The 25,051-nt window shown below is 41.0% G+C and overlaps 1 protein-coding gene across 6 annotated transcripts in view; it reads right to left on the reverse strand.

Moving 5' to 3' along the window:
* Positions 1-324: 324 nt before the first annotated feature.
* The window catches only part of LOC131688715 (ADP-ribosylation factor 6), a 73,104-nt gene continuing 48,377 nt past the window's right edge, over positions 325-25,051 (reverse strand). For 3 of the 6 annotated variants that reach the window (XM_058973171.1, XM_058973168.1, XM_058973172.1), the window contains exons 2-5: positions 12,175-12,297; positions 11,847-12,002; positions 11,597-11,743; positions 325-2,445 (exon numbers count right to left, since the gene is read on the reverse strand). In XM_058973171.1, the coding sequence (XP_058829154.1) occupies positions 2,303-2,445; positions 11,597-11,743; positions 11,847-12,002; positions 12,175-12,256 (528 nt within the window). In that variant the 5' untranslated portion in view covers positions 12,257-12,297 and the 3' untranslated portion in view covers positions 325-2,302. Of the gene's footprint in view, positions 2,446-11,596; positions 11,744-11,846; positions 12,003-12,174; positions 12,298-19,419; positions 19,436-25,051 lie in introns of those variants that run through there. The other 3 variants (XM_058973169.1, XM_058973170.1, XM_058973173.1) reach the window with 2 other exon arrangements.

The following is a 25,051-nucleotide window of genomic DNA, read 5'->3' on the forward strand; positions in this document are numbered from 1 at the left end:
ACTTCTTTTTTCTTTTTCGATTTTTGCCCATTCTCTGTTCAATCTTAAATGTCAAATTTTGAAATCATTCAATAATTTTGTCCTTTCTTAGATCGACCTATTTTTACTGCGGTTGTCCAATTAAAATAACCTCTTCCTTAGAAACTGATTTCGTCGATACCGCTCCAGTGTGTAAAGCGTGTGATTCTCATATACTTTATACATACGCTTTCATACTCCAAAAATTATCACAGTAGAAGTACACGTGATTTTTCAAATATTTTTTTGGCGACAAAAATGCCGTATCTGGCTAGTAAAGTGTGACTATTGAAGAAAAACACCGGCTTGAGATGTAGATTTCAGGTTTTATTTAATCGGTTTTCACTTGTTTTCTCTGCTCGCTATAAATGCTAAAATACATTTCTAATAATATATTCTTTACTGTGTTTTCACGTTTTTGCATCCCGTTTGCTTTTTCTCTGCAACTTCCGAGTAGTACATAACGCATTTTTATTTGCATCCATTTGTTTCACCCTTCTTATGGTTAGTTTCTTCAACTAGTTCGGACGCGTCTTTTTTCAAATACAGTTTGTTACTTTTTCCCCCTCCCGGTCGGTCTATCATTCTTTTACGCGGTTAGAAATAATATAAACAACTAGTACACGACGGCGACAAGGAAATTAATGACTTACTCTTGCACGCACATAAAATAGCCAATAAAAACAAATCTGCATGATGACAAGCGTGCGGACGATCCAAACAGGAAAAAAAAACAAAATCTTAGTTTTTAAAAAAAATGAGGCAATCGATATAAACATAAATAAGGCGGTAAAAGATAGTTACTGTTTTCTATCAATGCTATTAAAAATAACGGGTATCCTAACGCAAACTCGGATCCAATCCCACTCGCAAATAATTCAGTCGTGCATGTACAAACACACTAAAAACATTCACACGCTTCTGTTTTGGCTCGCACTTTCATTTTGCTTGAATTTTACAACATATTTGCTTGTTAATAGTTAATTTCGCGATCTTCCCGTTTACTATATTCAAGTTCTCTTTTTTCGCAATTGCATTTGAATGCTTTGGGGAAGTGGGTGTGAGGCTTTCTGTCTATTGTTACTGTTATTACTGTGTGTTTTTTACAGGTCGTATTTATCTGTGAATGCTTGCTTTTTCATCTAATGAACAACTTTTCATTGATATTTTTTTCTATTTGTTTGCCGTTTTGTAGCTTTACTAATCAGTATATTGATTCAATTTGTATATTTTACCATTATATAATATTTACAAAGTGTCCTTGAATGTTTTTCGTTTTTGTAAGTTTTCTAGGATTTTCTGAATTACGAATCGATTAATTCACTATTTAATAAATGATTTCCCAAGCTTTTTTTTGTTTTAGATTTTGTAATCAGTTATGATAGTATTCCATTTTTATGTACAAATAAAAATTTCTCCTCAATTCGTCTTCCGAGTGTGTTTCAATTTATATTTTAGACGTACATACTTTGCCTTAGTATTATGAACAAGCACTGCCACCGTAGGTATGATGTTTACGTCGAAAATCAGTCCAAAATTGAGAATATCACTTTCTCATTTCAGCGCACCTGGAGTTACTCGCCATGATTTTTTCAGGATTACCTTTGATGTTTACATGCTCATTGCTGTTAATTTTAGTTTGATCGATGTGTTCTACTCGCGCTGCATCTTTATTTTTAACGATAAGCTAGATAATGATGTTACATCGGATAGGAATATTGGAATACGCACGAGGAATTCACGCTGTCACTCCTGACGTTCTTCGATCGAGTTGGTGTTAATTCGATTGGTGGAGTGCACATATCTACTAATATTCGTACTATCAAAACACTTCGGCACACTCTTGCATTATTCCTTGATGTTGAGAACTTTTTTCAGATTTTCAGATTCTTCAGAACCGTCACAGTTGAACCATACATACTAACGACTTTTGTTAGTTGGTTTGATCACATTAACATCACATTTCTTTGCTCTCTGGCTCTTCGAGAGAGTAGTAGAAATGTACTTTTCTTTTATTGTGTAGCTTGGTAAAACGATAAATCGAAACAGTAGATTACCCATATTAGCAGCAGTAGTATAGTTGAAGATCGAAAGGAGAGGAGCAAGGATATTTCTCATAGGAAAACAGGGATAGGATTGGCAACATAACACGTGCACTCGATCACGCCCCACGTTAGCCGCTACAGCATTCCTTGTGACGACCGCTGACTGACACGCACACACAGAATTCGCTATCTGACTTTTGTTCTCACGGATTGGTTGGTGGTTGTTCCGGCATCTACTCTCATAATTTGTGGTTGGATGTGAGCCACGTTAGACCCTCGTACAGGCCGTCGCCGGTTGTCGCACAGGACGGTTGCACGTACCAGTTGCGGTCGCGTATCCGCGTCAGGCCGAGCTTTTCTTGGATCTCGTGCGGTTTCATTGCTGGAAAGGAGAGAATAATTTTTTTTATTAGTTAATTGTATGATTTGAAAAAAGGACATGTGTTTAGACGGCATTATGTGGATTTAGAAACTGGGTAGTAATACAAAAAAGCAAAAAAGTTCAGTGGGGGAGGTGGCCCACAGCAAAAATTCTTCATTTGTCTGACACTCCAAATAGCATTTGCTGTTTAGGTTTTTTGTTCCATAACGAAGACCAACATGCCCCTGTTTGAATTTTTAACAAGTACTTTATGCTATACGCCTAGTAAGATGAATATTGGACGATAATTCAACGAACCTCCATCATTCCAAATGGATATTGTTTCAATATTACGAATAAGACAAAATTCCCTCCCCTAGGTTGACGGGTTTGACGGTATTGCAAACATCTTCAGCCTCAGTTTTAAAGAAGCTCTGGCAGACAACTGCTTGAAGATGGTTATTGCATTACGCCTCGATAGTGGTGCATCGAGGATACCGAGAGGGCTTATGGGTCTTTTTATGTTTTGTGTTTTTTCATATTCTGCACCAGCCCAAACTAACAGTCAACTAAGAGCCTGTGCACACTGGCGTGGTCGATTGGCGGGTTGCCGTGGATTGACTTTTTACTGTGGGCTGTGTTTGCAGACATTGTTCAACAGCTTAACGGCAGTCTTTGTGAACGCGGCTCGCAGTGGAAGTCATTGTTTGTCGATTTATCGGTCGACCTCGTCAACGTGCACAAGCGCAATAAAAAAAAATAACAGTAGAACCCTATTAGTTGTGTTGTGTTGTAATAACTGTAATTGTAGTTTTTGGTAGTAGTGTACAATTGTGTGCAAGTCGTGTGTCTATCTGTGTATGTGGGCGTCTGAGTATTTGTGACATATGGACCAGGGAATGGATGCAGAACTGGCTTATATGATGGGGTGATCCTTCTTGGGATTCGTTGGTCAATTTTTACCGGTGTTCAATTCGTACATTCGATTCAATTCATTCGGATTGGATAAATGAAGGTACGATTAAATTACCGACGCACGTCAATCATCCATTCCCGTCCAGCATAGCATGATAAACTTCTAACGGAATGCAATTGTCGTTAATGGTAAATATATATCATTTTCTGGCATTTAGACGATTCCAAGTAGTTTCATTGCATGGTACATGTGTGTTCAATTAATATTCAATAACAGTACTAATTCTACTCTTTATTTCATTTTATTTTATTTATTTTCGGTCTCATGCGTTATATTCCTCTGATGACTTCTCCGAGTTAATTTAACATAAAAGGGCAACATTGCTGTCAACAATGACTATTCGCTGCCATCAGACGTCGCCAGGTTTTAGAAAAATTGAGATGTACTTTCATACTCAATTGAATCAGATAAGTAGGAACGAACAACAAACTGCAAGTAGCATATTACACATGTCTTATTTTAACATCATGCATATTTGTATTAGCATATTATTTACAGGTAACACACATATCTCAACACACAATACTTCCCATTGAGTTCTACAAGATAACGACACGAATGAACTCATAATGAATGAAGTTCATGTTTGACAATTCTCAGTGGTTTGTTTACTTTGTCAGATGCGTGAGTGTGAGCGCAACGGTTGCTCATCTGTTACATTCGAACTCACGTAACTTCCATGTAAACAAACCACCGAGAATTGTCAAAAGAAGTTCATCCGGCTCGTTTTGCGGGGTTATGTCGGTTGGTGTAAAACCTAATACACACGTAAACATTCACACACGTAAATATACAAATGCTCGACAGGTGACTGGGCCAAGTGCATTCACTCGTAGGATCTATCATTTCGATGATCACCTCGATTCTACGAAACCAGTGCACAAGTAAGCTCATAAGCTAGTCTCATCTGGTGAATGCATGTAACCTGGAAACCCCAGACACGACAGGACGAGACGGACTACTGGACTCGACGAGGCCTAGTTCAGAGTTTTCGGGCATTCTGCAATGCACGGTTAGTGACCTAAAAAAAGAAACATTCGGCATGTTATTTTTCCTTTTATTACTATATCTTAAGTTAGGTTCATACTCATACTCACTAACACAATCAATTGCATATTCTCCCTTATACACTCACATCCAAAACGTACAAACGCCCCTAACTTTCGCGATAACACAAACCTGGTCAAAAACGCGAACTTACATTACGATTTAAATCATCCACACACTCCTACGCTCGCAATTTCGCCAACATTAAAACATTCCCTTACTTAAGTGAACTTTTCAGCACCTATAGCTTTACAACCGCGGTCTCAAGCATTAACCCACCACTCGCGCGATCATAGACCGGCTACGTTCGGAATTCTCTACTCTCGGCTCATGCCTTCAGTTGTACCAATCAAAAATGATGCTCATATTCACCAGACAACACGTTCCTCTACCATACACTAAAAATTAATTATCATATTCACGGTCCGCGCGCGATCGTTCAAGAATACACGTGGATATGCGAATGGCCACACGAATCTAAAATCGAATTTATGCAAGCAAAGTTAGAGACACGCTAGCATTCAAATGCTCGAGCCTTTGGCGATCACACTATTACACAATTAGTAAACGCTCACGCTAACCCAGACAGATATGCACCTTCCACGCATACACCACCCAGGACTGAACATAAGATTCATACATACAAAGCAACAAGTAATAATTACAGGTATTCGTCTGGCAACCGGGGGAAGTACATCTCAAACGAAGAACTTATCATTTCAATGATGGCCTTGGATCTGCGTTGCCTGTATTCAAGGCACCATAGCTTTGTCCATCAGGTCAAGGATGTATGAAACCCGCTAGCCACCACCCTCGGCCCCAGCTGCCCATACTGCGATAAAAAAAATATTACGAATAAGACAAAATTGATTGTCATTATGGCTAGCGGATAGTTGAATACCATCGACTCTAATAAAACCCTAGCAAATGTGGGATAATAATGTAGGCATGTTTTCCACTGACAAATTCGCGCAGGGCGACCGATCCTGATCCGTAACGATGCGACTTAACTCCTCAACCGTTGGTTGATGCTGCTGGCACGACGTCCGCACCTCACGACTACAAAACACGAAATGAAGCATTATACAGGCAATTTATTTACGAGTTATCAACGTTTATATACATAACCACTGGTCGAATACTACGGACCACGGTGCAAATATTTGTTATTGTTTATTTGTTATTTATCAGTGTGCTGTCTCAACAACCTATTTCTGCAACATATGTGCATTTACTGTACATCTACCGTCCCACCGTTGCACTTGTCAGTGTGTGCAGTGCTGTATGGTCACACCTATGACCGCGCACCCGGCTTCCCATGAGCGTTTTGGCGGCTCAGAGGCTGTCTTGCTATGTTGCATACATGATCCTATACAAATCCATACCAACATACCTACGGCGTCGATTCGACTACCGGTGGCCGCTGCCAACAAGCTGGCGGAGACCGGTAAGATAAAAGTCGGATGGTCGGTATGCTCGCTTAGAGTCACTCCGTAAGTTTCCAAGCAGTTGGAGCGATGCTTCACGTGCTTTGACCTCGGACGCCTGGCGAAGAACTGCAAGGGCCCGGACAGGTCTGCACTGTGTAGAAAATGCGGAGAAAAGGGACACGTTTCTAGACACTGCCGGAAGCAACCAAGGTGCATGATCTGCAAACCGGAGTATGGAAACGACCACACGACGGGAGGCTTCGAATGCCCTGCGTACATAAAAGCCAATCCTGATGGAGATAATCCAGCTTAATCTCAATCATTGTGACATTTCCCACCAACTGTTGTGGCTGTCGACAACAGAAACGAAAAGCGACGTTGCAATTATTGGAGAGCCGTATCATGTTCCTCCCGATAACGGTAACTGGGAGGTGGATAGTGCAGGGATGACTGCAATACAAATATGGGGCGGTTTCCCTGTCCAAGAGGTGGTGGATAACACACACGAAGGCTTAGTGATCCCAGGATCAACAGTGTATTCGTATTGCTTCCCCAAGATGGACACCATAGCAGTACAATCGGATGATGGACGCACTAACCGACTCGTTAGTCGGACAAACTCCGGTTGTTATAGAAGGAGACTTTAACGCTTGGTCCGTGGAGTGAGGTAGCATGCTGACCAACGTAAGAGGTTACAGCTTGTTGGAAGCCTTGGCGAAGCTGGATGTGAGACTGTGCAACAAAGGTTCCGCTACCACATTCCGTAAAGACGGTCGAGAATCCATCATCGACATAACATTCTGCAACCCTTCGCTGATGGATGATATGAATTGGCGAGTTAGTGAGCAGTACACCACCCAGCGATCCACTACACAGTTGGTCGGCGAAATTGTACGGTAACACCGAGAGGAGGACTGGCGAGAGGAAGAGGAACATAAAGGTCGTCGACAAGGACCTTCTTGTGGAAGCACTTCGTGCTGAATTCCGAGTGCCGATGTGCTGTCGAAAGCAGTAGCGAGGGCATGTGATGTAACAACTACCGGCATCCGGTGTACTGGTGGAGCGATAGGCTCAGTATCCTCGGCATCCGGACTGCCTGCCTAAAAGCCACAAGACGCGTTCAGAAAGCAAGATATGAGTCAGTCAGAGTGTAAGGTAACATTCCGGGCGGCCAGGGCCGCTTTTTAACGCGAGATAGTGCTAAGCAAGTCCATCTGCTACAAGGAGCTGTGCAGAGAAGTAGACGCCAACCCCTGGGACAGTGCTTACGTGTCGTTATGGCCAGGATCAAGGGTCCAACAATGCCAGTCAAAATGTGCGTCGACAAACTGAAAATTATCGTGGAGGGTCTTTTCCCGAAGCACGACCCAACCGTACACCGTACGTTGATGCAGATGGTCGAACGACGAGCTCCTTATTGTGGCAAAAGGGCTGACAGCGAAGAAAGCTCCCTGACAGGATGGTATCCCCAACGTGACACTGAAGACTACGATCCTAGCCTTTCTGGACATGTTCAGGATAGTCTTACAGAAATGCCTGGACGATGGCTATTTTCCGGATAGATGGAAGATCCAGAAGGTGATATTGCTGCTAAAACCAAGAAAACCACCAGGAAATCCAGCATCGTATCGGCCTATATGCCTGATGGATACTCTTGGTAAGCTCCTGGAAAGGGTCATCCTCAACAGGCAGACGACCTACGCTGAAAGTGAGAACGGACTATCGCTGAGGCAATTCGGATTCCGTAAAGGGATATCGACGGTGGACGCCATCTGCACAGTCATCGCGAGCGCGGAGAAACCATTGAAGCAAAAGAGAAGGGGTAATCGCTACTGCGCCGTGGTAACGATAGACTTGAATAACGCGTTCAACAGTGCTAGCTGGGAGGCTATCGCCGTAGCGCTGTACAAATTGCGGGTTCGGGACTATCTATGTAAGGTTCTGAAAAGTTACTTTCAGAACCGAGTACTGGTCTACGAAACGAACATGGGTCACGGCGGGAGCACCTCAGGGCTCCATACTTGGCCCAACGCTCTGGAATATTATGTACAACGGAGTGTTAGCACTTGAACTGCCCAGGGGAGTTGAGATCGTCGGTTTTGCAGATGACGTAGTCCTGACGATAACCGGCGACTCTTGAGGAGGATGAGGAGATATTGACGGCAGGAACAATAGAGATTCTGGAAACTTGGATGACTGACGCCAAGTTGCAGCTGGCTCACCACAAGACGGAGGTAGTGCTGGTCAGCAACCGTAAAAAGAATCCAGCGTGTCGTGGTCAGCGTCGGGGAACACTCAATTCCATTGATTCGTGCGCTGAATTACCTGGGCGTGCTGGTCGATGATTGGTTAAATTACTACAGCCACGTATACTATCCATGCGAGAAGGCTGTAAGGACAACTAACGCATTGACAAGGATCATACCGAATATTGGAGGAACAAGATGCAGCACGGGACGTCTCGTGGCAGGTGTCACATCCTGAATACTGAGATATGGCGTACTGGCATGGGCTGCTGCATTGAACTCAAAACGGAACCGGACTAAGTCGACAAGCACGTTTCGCCTAATGGCTGTTCGTGCCGCGAGTGCGCACAGAATGATATCATTGGAGGCGGTATGCGTAGTTGCCGGAATGATCCCCATCTGCATCACTCTGGCTGAGGGCGTGGAATGCTGCCAGCGAAGGAATGCACGAAATGCAAGAAGACTGGTCAGAGCGGACTCGTTGGTTAAGTGGCAGCAAGAGTGGGACAATGCGGAGAAAGAAAAATGGTAGCACCGACTCATCCCAAATGTGTCGGCTTGGGTGCATAGGAAGTATGGATAAGTGTATTTCTATTTGACACAGTTTTTGTCCGAGAACGGATGCTTCCAGAAGTACCTGCATAGATTTGGATATGCTACGTCACCCCTTTGCATGAGCTGTGTAAACGTGGGAGAGACAGCGGAACATGTGGTCTTCGAATGCCCTAGGTTTGAAGAAGTTTGTAGGGGTGGTATGCCTGGTGTGACGTCGGGGCACCAACGAACTGGACGTCAAGCTTCACTGGAATCGCCGGACCGACCTCAACACCCTAGCGAGTAGCTCGTGAGTAGGCTAGATCCACCATCGGGGATTAGAGCGAGTAGATCGCGTCACACAACTAGTAGTGGGTCATTGGGGCGCCAGTGAACCGGAAGCTACGCTCCATCCGGATCCGCTGGTCAGACCTCAGCACCTACGGCTGGCCCGTCGAGTAGGCCAAATCTACCGTCAGCGACTGAATCGAGTAAATCGGGACAAATCGGGGAGCTAAACGGCTCACGGAAACGAACATCGGTATAGGGAGAAATTTACCAGCGAGGAATTTTCAGTAGGGTATAGATTCACTGCCGTGGACAAAATTGGGAGCTAATTGGCTCACGAAAGAAACCGGTACCAATAAAAATTCCGCCACCAGGGATTTTGCAGTCGGAGTAGGGTGAGTTCACCGCCGGGGAGTATCCGAGTGGATAGGGACAACGCTTGGAGCTGAATGAATCACTGAAACAGGAGCTAAATGTCGACGTAATAGATGGAGATGGAAAGAAAGCGGAGAGTCGAGAGTTAAATGGCTGAAAGATCGAGCCATTGCATGGATCAAATGAGGCTCCGAGATAGCTGCGAAAAACTAACGAGCACAAGAAGGAGGTGCTCCTCCACGAAGTAAAGTAATGTTTTGAAATAGTTCCGTGGGGAAGAAGGATTAAAAAAAGGTAAGGAGTTTTTTTTAGTGGTTAGGTTCAAACGTGAGCCGTGAGTCCCACACAGTGCCAATACCTAGTATCTGTGTTGGCGAAGTAATCATCGATATGTTTGTCGATAATCACATCTGCTGCATCTAGATATTTTTCTGCTTATTCAGCAACGTTAAAAATTGTCATAAACTATGCGAAACACGACAAGCATGTGGATTCAAAATTCAAAAGAGGCTGCTTGCATCACGAACCAGCAGCCTCTTAGCTTATTGATCTTTGTATCTCATCCAATTCTGGTGATACATCTCCTTGATGTTTCCACTGAATCCAGCTCGTCGCTCCCAAAAACGAATAATCTTAGTTGCAGGCAGTTGTGTAGATTGGGGCGTGTTAGGTGGATGAATTTAATACGCCGGCATGCTCATGCGTCCCAAAGCTCATGCGTCCCACACTATCTGTTTCCTCCAGAGCATAACGACTCCGTAGAAGATCATGTAGCTCCTGGTTAGATGGATTATTCCAAGCATTAAAAATTTTGTTTGACTACCCATTACCCCATGTAGCATAGACTGTTCAGCCCGCAAAAATGTTCTGGTTTTCCAACCCAATAATTAATAGGGGTGTATACGTGAGGGTGGTGAAATCCTATCAGTCCTATCAGGCGCGTGATGCTGGTAGTCTGCGACTGGCAGTCCCTGAACATGTTCATATCTAGCAGCAACGTCGAGAAAGCGCAAATTCTGATATGGTAGTTGCAGCTTTTCGACTATAGGGGCATCTTAAAAATTCAAACTCTCGCTGGACGTTGTACCAGAAATCAGTAAGCGCAAATTCACCTACAGGTTATTTCAGCTGAACAAAAGGACCAAGCCATTATAGGTACCACCTACAGCTACGCCGACGATCACCAATTATTAAAAAACATTCAACGCGAAAACTGCTTCGGTTCGAGCCAAGTTGTGTTGGTAAGATAAAAAAGTAGCGGGTGGAATTCCCATGTCATAAAATATTTTCGGCATTTTGTAGGTAACAGACTATTTAGCTGCTTATGTTTTATTTGCACACACGTTTCATATTTCGGGTTCTGTTACTAGTCGATATTTCTAAAGTACGGGCACGCATGGCTACTGAGGGCCTACTGATATGCCTACTGAGGGATAATTCGAGATTTTAGCAGGAGCAACGCCGATTGGATAAAATCAGGGGATTTAGTATAGGGTAAGAAGGCGATTATTAGGATGCCGATGCTTCCACGGCCTGACTGCAGTGTTTAGTCTGTTCAACTCCGATTGGAAAAAATACTTCACACGGATTTTTTTTTCTTTACCAAACAAAAGAGCCCTTAAGAGCGCTAACAAATCAATCAGAAGAATATAAATTTGAAAATAATTTCATTCATCTACTCAACGAAAAAATCGATTTTAAAACATCTGACCAAAGCTCTTTCCTGAATCGTTCCCGCTAACTTCATGCATCGAGCCGAAAACTGAATAAATAGTGAAATCAGTCGAAGGCTGCTGTTCAAACCCGTTGTCGAATCCAAGTGCTCCAGCCTATAGATGGTGGTGTTGCAATTTTTCAATGGACCACTGCATCTACTATGGCTAGTATTCATGAAACTGAATAAAATATTCGAAGTTTTGTTTCAGGAGATTTTAAAAGACATTTAAAAGTAGTAAAAGATGAATATTTATTTCATCAATGAATTCCCAAAGCTTCGTATTTTCCCTGTTCCTTTACCAATTGTCGAAAATTAAATCCTATCTAATGCGCTTTCGAAAAAAAGGTAGGTTTTCTCGCATACTTTTTGTTCCTTTTTATAGTAACAGTTTAAATCAGACATTTGAAACGCTTTAGAGAAGTTGCCGCCTTAATTTTTGTATTCGAGATATGCGAAATGTCCACCTCCCCTAGAATGCTCATAACAGCATACCTCCTTACAGACGATCAAAGTTCGAACCACCATCGAGGCACGTATAAAAAAACCACAATCCACTTACCTTCTGGTAGATCTTGCTTATTGGCAAATATCAGTATGATGGCGTCCCGCATCTCCCGGTCGTTTATTATCCTATGCAGTTCTTGCCGCGCTTCGTCTATCCGGTCACGGTCTGCACAATCCACTACAAATATGAGTCCTTGTGTACCTAAAATAGTAAAAAATGGAAACCATTATAGCACTGTTCTCAACCCAGGACCGGTGTCACCCGGGGAGGAGACACCGCCAATCAATCGACGACGGGTACCAACCTGTGTAGTAGTGCCTCCACAATGGTCTAATTTTGTCCTGTCCGCCAACGTCCCATACGTTGAATTTGACATTCTTATACGTTACGGTTTCCACGTTGAAGCCGACTGTTGGAATTGTCGTTACCGATTGACCTAATTTTAACTTATATAGAATAGCTGGCGGGCGGCGCGGTTAGGATGAAGCAGTGTAACGAGAGCAAGAAAAAAAAAACGGATATCCATTGTTAGCTTTGTGCTGGAAAACGTTCAGCGCCCTCGAACCCCGACCGTACGGACTAGCAGGGATAGCTGACGTGACGGATGGGGCTGTGGACTGTTTTGTACTTACTAGTTTTCCCTGCGGCATCCAGCCCGAGCATCAGTATTCTCATCTCCTTATTTCCGAAGATTTTGGACAATAGTTTCCCCATGGTGAACCGGTTTGCAGTGTGTACCCCTTCAACAGGGGCTGCTGGAAGAAGAAGAGAAAAGGAAATGTTTAGTATGCTATATGCTAGGAAAATATTAGAAAAGTACAGTAGGTCCCAGGATAAAAAACAAAAATCTTTACATTAAATTGGATGTGATTTTTTTAGTTTCTACGGGAATGTTGAATCTGTGAAACCAAATAAATCTTATCGAATTTCATCATAAGATTTCGATTATATAGGGCCGCCCAAATACTTTTGTTGAGCAATATGTTTGAGATTAAAGAAGCTCAGTTTTGCAACGCGATTCAAACTAAGGTGTAATTTATTGTCAGTAGCTCTGGTGCTATATCATGTAGCTTCGCGTTTTGTTTAGGACTTCAAGATATAGGCTGAGAAATGCAGATTATTTTTCGGGGTGTTTATAGTTTATAGTAACATGGTGCTTGGATCTACGATAAGTAGCTACCAAATTGAGTGAATAGTGTTGTCAACTGTCATCACGTACAGTCTCTCACATAATACCGCATAGTCACTGTTATGTAAAAACGAAAATATTTATTTTGGAAATGATCACATTTGTTTCGTTGAAATGAAAGCTTCAATACAAATCTATGAATGGTATGACCCTTCACCACTTGCAACGTCCGACATATTCGGGCAAGCTTATCGCACCTGTAAACTTTTGGAATTTTTCGAGTTAGTTGCGAAAAGTTAGTATCTTTAATGCTACAATTGCCGGAAGTTTTGAATCGAATGATTTTACAAGATTTATATTAAATTGAAAATAATCAGCTTCTAAAATATGTCAGACAAACTGCGTGCACGACTAGTAAAAAATTAATGTTTTTTTTTCGTTTTTCGATTCCGGTTAAAATGACAAACCTAGAACAATAAAATAGACGATACCATCATTGCCTTTACTCTGTCGCAGGTCCGTTCGCAGAAAATTCTCAAGGGGTTGGGGTTTTGATCTGTTTACATTTCCTATAAAAGCAAGGTATAGAAACCCTCAAACTTACAAAAGATTTTTTCCATGATCTGGTGGGTTACGTCTTGTATACCAATCGACTCAGCTCAACAAATTGGGTCAAGGTCTGTTATCAAGAAGGAATCTTCAACAGACATCACTGCCTGCTGGCTCGTAGTAGTGTCGGATTCTTGCTGCAAAGATTTGTAGTAGTTAAGCTTACCAACTTAACCTGAACCTGTAGCTCTTGCTATTTTGTGTGAATAGTTCATGTTTTTGCCATTGCTGCATTTTCTCTACGGTGCTGACAGTTCCTCGGTGGCGGTATTTCTCCTGATAGCGACGGCCGCATTCGTGAGCAATTTACTGTCCATAATCGCAAGTCAGTCCCATGTGCTGCGGGATTCCCTATCTACATGGGACTGACTTGCGATTATAGGCAGTTTAGGTCTCAGCCACTTAGGCGGCGTGATCATTGGCGTTGCTAGCTCGCTGACCGAACTTTGCTGTGTAATTGGTCTACTAGCAACTGTTGCTAATATCGAAACTAATCAAAACGTGAACTGATCCGAAAATAACTTGACTTACAGTTGTGGATAAAACTGTAGTATCATTAAAGGCCTATTTTTTGGCGAATTCCTTGTAAGGTTATAGAGAAAAAGGACCAAAGTTATCAGGAGGGACCAAAAGGAAAAGATTTTGATAAAAGATCTCGCGAAAGAGGGAAAATCGAAGAAAAATAATGCTCTTCTCTACCAGAAAGACATCAAACCACTTTCCACTATGGATATATCCAAAGCAATATCGAAGAACAAAGATGATCTGAAATAATCAGTGTCACCTGGACCTCTGCAGAGGTGGCTTGTGGAGCATAAACTTCTTTATAGGAGCCCCAGGGAAGTTCTACAAGATCAGTAAACACTTGGAGACTCGACTGTAGTTCGCCAAACAACAATTAAAGTGGGTTGATCCCGAAAATTAAAAACGGACATCTTCTGGTCAGTCGAGACAGAACGATTGGTTCGCCATTCAGAAAATTCTGAATGCTAATCACAATACATTCAAACACGGGAAAGAGAATATTATGGTTGAGGACTGTTTATCTTGATACGGAGTTAGTACAATTTGCCCGACTAAGGTATTATTAACCAACAATTTATTTTGAGAATTTAGAAATTCCATACATCCATGTGATGTGAAATAAATGTGTTCGGAGTGTCAGTTCATGCATAATGCACCAAATCATTCCACTCATACCGTTAAAGAGTGGTTCGATAACCCTACGTAATGAAGTAGCTAGCGAATATGCAAATTGCCACACGGTTATAAATTCGAATTTACACACGCTAGTACACACGACACACAAAAGCCGACACGATCTAAGACGTTAACATACAAACGCTTGAGTCCCGCGCCATAATACACAGAGGTGTGCATGCAATAGCGATCATCCAAGCACTACTAAGCCCAAGATTTCAAAAATGTTGCGATGATTTAGTGATGTCTATTGCACTTATAATCTCATCAACGCGGTCTCCAGCGCGAACAAATATATGCTCATTCCCACGCGATCGTTACTACCGAACATATGTTATATACCTAGTCTAATAGAGTTTAAAATGTCAATTGGAAAATTATACATACTTATGGATCTAAGAGACGACAAATCTCTTCCCCAAATGTATCCAATGCACCAAAATCGAATAGATTGCTGAAGTCAAGTTCAACAATAACGACTCACATATTTTATTCTTAGGTGATTGGTAGACCGAAACAATCAAATTCTACCTGGGCTGGGTATAATGTAGTCGGTAAATCGATTGCCTTGTACGCAGCTCACCTGGGCTCGACTCCAAACCCCGCAGATTTTTCTAACACGAAAAAGAGATGAATGACCCAAAGGTTAAAACCTCTATAATCGAAATTTAAAAAATCCTGCCACCATTTAAATAACACTGAGTACCAGTTCTGTACCTCGAACCAACCAATTCATGTATGATTAAATAAGTCAATAAACAACCAGCGCCATACATCACCCTACCGAAGCATATCGACAAAATTTATCAGTGACCGAGAATAGAAATCGGAAGAACAGATCATCATGATCGCTAAAGTAGATACAGAACACTAGAACAGGATTGTCGCTAGTGGTACAGTTTACTCTATATCTTTCGCTCTCGTGGATTGTCCATTATTTTTACAATTATATACCGAATGTTTCGGACAGTGACGACAGCTATAATCCTTGTCAGGTGCACTGATAAACAACCCCCTACCTCCACACAACCCCGTTAGTCTAAAAATTGGCACAAATCCCAAAATAGGATCCCTCGGTGAAAGAACAACCAAACAAGTATTCTAAAAAATGCCACAATAAATCATCTGTGTAAAAACCGGTAAAAGGCCAATGATCCGTATAAAGTAACATTTAACAGTAAGGGTGAACAATAAACTTAAAAATAACAACCAACTACTAGTTTTTACACTCCAAGATCTACTCAATAGAATCCTACACTGTATGACCTCTACAGTCGAAGTCCAACCTTCATTGTTCCCCTTCTGAACTCAACCTTCGACAGCTCTGTGGTAAATATATATCAAGCTAACCAAATGAAGCAGGAACTGATCATGACAGTCGAAGGCCACCAGGCCAGCATAAACCCACACCATAAACGAGTTCGCGATCCTTTTTGGAGTTTTCATTTAGTCGATAGATCTCATTCTACATAACATTAGCTGGCCCGACAATCGCACAGTCTTCCCTTGTCAGCATTGCAATCTAGGTTCAGTTGAAGGGTTCTGCATTGAATCGCCGATTATTGAGCGTACAATTCTTCTCTCAGACAAATTGATCATTCAATGTTCTGTTTCCTTCAACCACCACGATTTATGGTCTTACAGGTCAGAACAGCTGGAGCTTGTGCGACCAGCCCTGGCTGCTACTCCGTTATCGATCTAGACTAGCTAAAGTTGCACAGGGAATCAATAGATAATTATGCATATGTTTTATTGATCAATACTGGCGCCGGCCAGGCCCGAAAGTAGATCGCGGAAGGAACGGGAAGGAATGTTAGTACGATACTTGCTTTTGCTAGAGGCCGTATATACTACTGCGCACTCCACAAGTATCACGGGAGGAGGATATTTGTTAGTAGGTACATAAGTTGGATTCTACTTCTTCAAGACCGACACAACACAGATTTTTTCACCTCAGAAAAAATCTCAACGACCTCGGTTGGGATTGAACCCAGACCAACTGGAATGAGTGGCGGTTACGCTTACCACTCAACCACCGGCACCATCTCGGATTGTGGTCGTACAGGACAGATTCGATTATCTGGGGATTCGATCGAAAAAAATTCAAATTTCATCAAGAATGTCTGATTATGGTGCTAATTCGATAATTGCAGTCAATAGAACTTTATTTTCGGGGAATTAGAGGTCTGGGATTAACCTACTCTCAAATTTTAGCCTAGTTGGTTATTCCAAGCGAAAGAAAATTGCTTTTCTTCTGATTATATCTCTGGTACCATTTCCACTAAAACCAATCAGCGAGATGCTTTTTGGAAGAAATTGTTCGAGGAATCTGAAAAGTATTAGTTTTTAACAGTGGTGTTGCCAAATATGAAACTATTTCAGTTTAAAATTAAAAGTGCATATTTCTTGCAATACACCCAAGTAGCAATTGCAACTTGTTGAAAGTTTTAAATGTTGCACGACTGCTACACAATATTTTTTATTGTTGTATATATTTGAAAAGAATTTCCACGGGTTTTTAAACTGATTGTGCAACTATGTAACTATAGATCTGACCAATAGTGTTAAGTATGCAAACATAAATAACAGTTGTGAAACTATTCAGAAACTTTGCTAACTTGCACAAACAGTTTAACAAGTTGTAAATGCCTCTTTGTTTGCCATTCCACCCTAAAACAGAACTGTCCAACTACCCAGTGCTCGACAAATGGCACAGTTATTGTTTTCACTATTTTGCTGCAATTAGAAACATGTTGCACAACATACAAACAAAGTGCGCTTTTTCCATAACATAGTTGTTACCAAGAGAGTTACAAATACTATACAGTAACAAAGCGTGCTACTTGGGCATATATGGGATACTGCAAGCCTTTTTGGCACATAAAATGTCATTATACCGACTTCGTTCGGACGGTTTCTGGCATTCTCTTGAGATATTTATGACTTACTTCTCAGTATTCCGTTTCGATCTTTGTCAGGATTCTTATCAAGGTCTTGTTAGCATTCCGATGGAATCCATCTCAGAATTTCGGTCTAGATTAATGTCCCGCTCAGAAATTATCTCTCTGAATTCTCTCACTCACTCTCTACTTTGAAATGCAAATAACGGCGCCGGCTACTTCTTTACAGTCATCGGGGAAGGAAACAAATGTCAGCACAACAAACGTTGTCATAGAAACCGTGTATGCCACGTTTGCCAAGGGAGTTTTTATTTAGTAGGCTAGTATAAAGAGTTACACAAATCCAGATTCACCTTGATAAGTGATACGATCTATGCAACTCTCAGAAGTGTTATGTGTTTCTTACTCTGGGCAGCCGGCTGCCGCGAATTTACGATAGATTTATCGTGTATGGAATTAACACGACATTCCAAGAACAATACAATATAATGAAAAGCAGTTACATTAACTGTCTCGAGACATTTGGCGAAATAAATATGCTAATGTCTATGCAATTGAATATTTCGTCATACAAGTTGTATCAGCTTTACTATTATTATTAACACTCGGAATACCAAGGGGGTAAAAAGTTACGCAGACTACCAAGGGGTTCTAAAAAAATGGGAAAGCTTACTTTGACCAGTCATATCTCAGCCGTTACATAATCGATTTTAAATCTGTCTTCACCACTAGAAAGATGTGTCTTTTGTGAATACGTCAAATTAAAAAAATAGAAGAATAGAGTGGTTTACCGTAAGTTACAGTAAAAAGAGTATAACAAAGTCAGTGAGAAAAAAAATGGGAACGCTTTTTTGACTTGCCATATCTTAGCTGTTTGCTCACCAATTTTAATTCTTTCTTCACCATTGGATAGGTAAATCTTTTATAAAAACAGTGAACAAAGAATTATGGAAATCAAATTTGTATGTCTGAAGTAATTGTAAAAACAGTAATTGAGAGTCAGTACAGAAGAAATGAGTTTTTCTGTTCAAACAATCGTATCACGACCGTTTGTCACACCAAACAATACGTATTTCTCCTACATATGCAACTCCATAGGTATCTTCCTCCACCAGATATCAATACTTAAGAAACAAATCAGTAAACTTGACCTTGTGGCCACGGCTGTATCATCGATGTGAAGTGAAATTCGCTACGGTTTGATGCTATAAGGAAGGCAATTCTATGAAAAGGAGCGTTGTCGCGTAATTTATGTGCTTTCGACATCAGGTGTCATATATCTTTCAAGAATATACATGTACTACATAATTCCATTATTTGACCTGAAATTTCCAACACACATGGTCCAATTTATAACACATTCAACTCTTGTTGAAAGCTAAAACAGATTGGTCGGCAACTTCCAATAGGTTCCTTCTGCTCTGCCACATAGATCGCAGCTTCAGTAATTCTTGCTTGTGACTAGCGCCACACCCTCTGAGTTGCCGCACCAAACACCGGTTGGTGCTGATTCCAAGATAATTGCAAGCAAATGTCTTTGAACTTTTACTTACGATATTTGCATATATATTGTTTACTAATTTTTAACACAGTAAGTCTTTGAATTTATATTCTGCTAGCATACGTTTTCGAAAAAGTGCCTAAGGGCGTAAGAAGTGCTCGTTTTTCTAAGATTTTATAATCTGTTTCCGGTAATCCTGACTACGTTATCATGACACTCTGTAAATACAGCATGGCATATTGGTATTATTGAACTTCCTACCATCTTTAGACTCAAAATACCTTGGCTGGAGCAGCAGGGCACCTGAGATAATACTATTGATTAGATTCCAATAGTACCGAAATTCAAGAACCGCGAAAAGCCTAGTAACTAGTCAAGTGCGCATGTAGTAATAGTGAAACTTGTAAAACATACAAAACATATATAATACACACACATAAAGGAGAGAGATTGATAACGATCTCAACGGATGTATAATTCATTATTCGCAAACATTTTTTACTTCAACTGAATCATGGTTCGACACACCAGAACTCACATGTTATCAACTCACGCTACCGAATATTGCTCGCACATTTATCCCGCACAATTTCACTTTGTGACCCACTCAAGGCCAACCACTGGGCATGATTCAGTGGAGACGCACGATAGATAGCAACAAGTTGCTACTCAACCATCCAACTGTGATAGCTAACTGCTGGGAGGATTCAATCGTTTCCTCACGTTAACCTAGGCCACGAATGCAATAAATCATTGATAGTGGCGATGACGATATTGATAAAGTTCACAACAATAAAATGTATATTGTTTTGAAAAGTTTAAAGCGATCGCTGCGGGACGGACAAGTTTGTACACTTTGCTACAGTTGTTAGCCCATCAATCGAACATCAGTCACTCATTCAGTCGAACCGGCTGCATCAGCAAACATATCCATATCTATCCCTTCATCGACGTACTGCTCTTATCGCAGTTCTATTTGCGCAAAGGTCGAATTTTCTATTCGATATGCGAGGACCAGTCACGTGAGACGACAATCAATGAAAATGCTGAGCTCATCGTTCTTCATCCGCATTGACAGATAGTATTCGGGGTGACTGCAACTGTCGTATTGTTTAATCCTTGGTAAACGTTCTTTTAATTCTAGGTCAATCGTTTTTGGAATGAATCTGACTGTCGCATGATATCTCACATAGACTGAAACCGTTTTCGGTAGCGCAAAGCTGTATCTAAAATAAAAGAAAAATCACAGCTATAGCTGTAAAGCGGTAGAACCACGAAATGAAAACAATGAGCTCAATAAAGTTATATAAATGAATGCAGCAATGTAGATAAGCGAAATATAGGATTTGTGTGATTGTAATCATAAGTCAGTAAGGTAATAAATGCTTTAAGCTTCTGGAATCATGCTTTAAAGCAGGTGGTGCATAACACTTAGCAAAATGAACACGCCACCAAGCAATCAGTACATGCCTGAAACCTAAACTGATGAAGCTACTAATAAGAAAAAAAATTGCAAAAAGAGCGCGACCTAATTCTCGTGTTTTCCTACCCCTGGGATGTGAGGTACCAACTAGAACAGTGGTTTTCAAACATTTTCATTCCATACACCCCTCTCTGAAAATTGATTACCACAAAGTACATCCTTCTGAAAATTGCATATCAACAATATCCTATCAAAAAAGACAAAATAATCTTTACACACTTTAACAAATACAAAGAGACATAAACATCGACGAAAATGTTAGAATAACAAGCTTAAATTGACACCGTATAATTAACCCCCTGCAATAGTCCAATTCAGCCCCGGTTGAAAACCACTGAACCAGAAAGACATGCGACCATCCAAAACAAGCAATGACTGTCGATTATCAGATGTGGGCAGCGTAGCAAAAGCGACCGAAATTCATTGGAACATTGCCAATGCAGAAAAAGCGACTTCAACTGCACCGTAAACTGTAAACACTCTCAGATTTTTGATGAACTCGAAAAAAAAACACTCATGAAAAATAGTTCCCAGGTCATTGATATGCTTTATGCACCATGTCATATCGTATATATCTATTATATGATGTGATGGCCGGAAGGATAGATAACTAAATTCCGATATGGAAATCCCATACAGTTTCATCATATAAGAAATGCGGTATAGATAGCGTGTACAAAAGCGATACAGAAAGCTTTATTTCCTGCAACAACTAGAAGCACGACGTTTATTATGCGGGTGATAAATTCTAGATTCACGTGTATGTAATAATATAAGCTTGCCACGTATCTGTTTTGTAAACAGACTGCACACCACAGTTCAAAAAGAATTGGATCAGATGAGCTGTCGTTTGGAGAAATCGACCCACGAACTCACGTCTACGCCACACGAAAAACAGAAAGAAAATGCGATCGACTAATGGTGCACAATATCGTTCCGTCAATCGCAATGATTTGAGCGTCAGTGTTATTTTGTACAAAATCAAAAATTAACTAACTTTTAATGTGCAATGTTGTTAAAACAGTGCGAAAAACATATCAAAATTATTGTAATATTAACGTAGTAAAACTATGAGACAATTTTCACAAATTTTAAAGAAAATTTATTTGTTTTTATATTTTGCCTACTTTGAGATCTGGCACTAGGATTAACAGCATGCCTTCTGGCAGTGTTGACGCATTTAAAAAAACCTGTTTTAATCCACCTAGCGGTGCAATTGTGCCTTTCTCATTTCTCTAAACTATGGCACGGAGGCTTTTTATGTTCAACATAATTGTGGAAATGTCCATTACATTCTTAGGACACTTTGCACTTATACACAATGGCATGCCAGCCACGAACTTGATGAGCTACGTGTCGACGGTGAAACACTTGAAACAAAAAAATATCATACTCCATTAGCCTAATCAGCATTAGATCAATGTTATCTGCTTGCTAACTCATTTTGTCATGCGGGGATGGGTATGTGAGGAGGGCGAAAGTCCCATTAACGAACGACTCCCCAGCTTAAATTGGTATGCTTTGTAATATAGTGGTGGTTTAAAGATGATGGGGTTGAAAGGGAGGGGTATGAGGTGGTGGTCTGAGGGGTGATTTAAGCAGATTTTTAAAGGAGGGGAGTGAACAGTAGAGGGGGGGGGGTGTAACCCCTCTCCGTAAACCATCAACTACGCCCCTGTTAAAATCCAGAAACCTTATGCGAGTCGAAAAAAAAATTAGGTTGACGTTTTTCAGAGTGATTGCATAACCTTTCTATATGAGAAAGGCAAAAAGTGATGGTTCCTGGCAAACACAACAGAGCAGAGCTGGAAAAATTGACATCCCTGCGTGAACTTGAAAGAAAACACAATTCAATTCATCCCCGCCGCGATGAATGAAATTTTTGGTTCGTTTCCTTCGTCATTCGTTCACCTAACACAGCGCATGCAGATTCGGACATATTCGGTTTCAGAAGCAAACTGGATTTTGTTTCTATTCTACCTATGAGAGGGATTATTGAGCAATAGTGCACCAGATATAGATTGCGCAGTTCATTTATGCTCGAAAATGTAGAAGATATCAACTTCTGCCTTCAAACTGTCTACATAATATTAAATAAATACTTTAGTTGGTGAAGGAATTTATATTTCCACCGCACTCAAGCGTTCGATTCTGCATGAAATTTCAGTCAGTTGGAAAGTTGATGAATGAGGGAGGTGGTGGTGGAATGAGGTGAATGTTGGTTTCGGTACATACAAGCAGAAATTTCGCTGCTCTGCTACAGATTTCTACGCCAATCCGTTATCACAAATCAAGGATGTAATTTCATTTCCAAATACACGAAAAAAATGTTCATAGTCATGAAAAGGTCACAATTTTGTAAACTAAACCTCAAGCTCCTAAAACCACTAAAAATAAAACACATATTCATGAAATTACTTGTGTTACAACAAAACTAAGTCACACCCAAAAATACATGACGATGCACTCAAATATTTGGTTGGGATCATGATTATGAATGTTTCTTCTGTATTACGAACTTAATTATAATTAATTATTATCTACTTAATTATAATTAATAATCCTTTGATATTTTATTGATTAGACGGAAGGAGTACATTGAGTTGGACAAAAGAGTAGAGAAGGCACAAACAGAACGAGAATTGGAGATGATGGACAAGCTGTGGATCTACCCACACTAGACGAAGGGCGATAGACTATCCGAGAACTGAAAAACGGTAAAGCCGTTAGAAAGTACGAAATTCAGGACCGTACTTCTAAAACTCGGAAGCGACCGGCAAGGTACTCTCTCGTGTTCTGTTTAGCAGACTGCACCCGTTGACTGAACACTTTATCAGCGAATACCAAAGCGGGTTTCGAGAAGGACGATCAGCGAGGAGCCAAATGTTTATCCCGCGACAAATTTTGGATAAATTCCAAGAATACAACTTACAGACTCATCCATTCGTTTGTGGTCTTTAAGGCGACGTACGATTCCGTGAAACGAAACAAACTGTGGCAGATAATGCTTGAACTTGATTTGCCAACAAAATCAAGCGTCAAGATAGTCGGAAACACATGCGATTCGTTTGTGACGTTAAGTGGATTCAAACAGGGCGATCCACTCTCTAAACATAATGCTCGAAGGTGCGATACGAAGATCGGATGTGTAAGGAACGAAACGTTCCATGCTTCTTGACTTCACCGACGACATCGACATCATTGGTGTTGATCGCAGAGCAGTGGAAGAGGCATTTTTGTCTTTTAAACCGAGGCTGCGAGAATCTGGTTGCCTATAAACTCTGACAAAATAAAGTACGTGGTAGCTGGCAGAGAGCAGTCCGAACGGTGTTGGTTTCGAGTTGGAAATCGATGGAGTACGGTACAAGGTTATCTACCAACTCATATATCTTGGAACTTGTGATAACGATGTTAGCCGCGAGGTAAAAAGGCATGTTGCGGCTGCAAATAGGAGTTTCTATAGTTTACGTAGTCAGTTAAAGTCCCGTAGCATACAAAATTTGTTATATATAAATCGCTGATACTCCCTGTTGCTCTGAACGGGCATGAAGCATGAGCGTTGAAGGTAACAGACTATTGTGTGCTCGGCGTGTTTGAGAAAAAAATTCTACGTTCAAATGGAGAATTGCGCAAGATAATGAACGACGAGCAGTACACAGTATGCAAACATGCTGACATTGAAAGACTGATAAAACACGGCAGAGTCGAACATGTAGTGCATATGCCATAAGAGAAACCAGCTAAAGTTATGTTCAACAGAGAACCTGGCAGAGGTTATCGATTTCTGGACAGACCCCGCTGGCTGTAAGCAACTAAGGACGACTCGCGTGCGGCGGGCGGATAAGTAAATTGGCGGATTGTTCGGCCACTATGATGATGATGATCATCGGATTTTTCTGACAGAGTAAAATGCTAATCATGGTTTCAGGAGCTTTATAGCCATTTTTGTAATTTCTATCTGCGTTGTCATGATATTGTACTTTTTGTTGTTACCCCTCATCAGCCAGCTTCCTTCTTTAGTCAAGTATTGGCTAGCTGATTACACCAAATCTTTATCCCACCAATGTCGCTGGTAACTGCAACCTTTGTTTTCAGTTTCCGCTTCATTATCATGACAGAAATTCCAAAGACAAAAATCTATTGAGAAGAACTGGGGACAATCTTTTGGGATGAACTGGCCGCCAATGTCGTTCTACCATTGTAGCACGTACTTGCTATAATGACAACTGGCTAGATCTGTTCAAAACGTAATTGGACCATCATGTCCGTTTTGTACATTTTCGAATTAATAGTCTTATTCATCACAAAATCGCTATTTTTATTGCCACAGAAACAGATTTCTCGCCAAATCATAAATTTTTTTCGCGAACCTATCCGCCAAAACAAAATTGAATCTGCCAGGAAGCTTGCCGCGAGAAGGAGCCTTGTAGTAATTGGGGGTGGGGGAGGCAATGGTTTGAAATCAGCTTCCGGATAGGTTTCATCGTACAGCAAGACACATTTCCAACTTACTGGCCCAGATTCTGGCCACTGACTGTTGTTTGAGGTTTCGGTTTGGTTGTTTACTTGCTAGGTAACATTTGTAACTATCTCGACTCCTAATCCAAATAACCAATAAGCATTATAACGTAGCCTTATATCTGATTTAGATCAGCTATAGAGCAATGTTCAAGAGCTGTTTAGTAAT

This window comes from Topomyia yanbarensis, chromosome 3 (genome assembly GCF_030247195.1).
Source record: "Topomyia yanbarensis strain Yona2022 chromosome 3, ASM3024719v1, whole genome shotgun sequence".
NCBI lineage: Eukaryota > Metazoa > Arthropoda > Insecta > Diptera > Culicidae > Topomyia > Topomyia yanbarensis.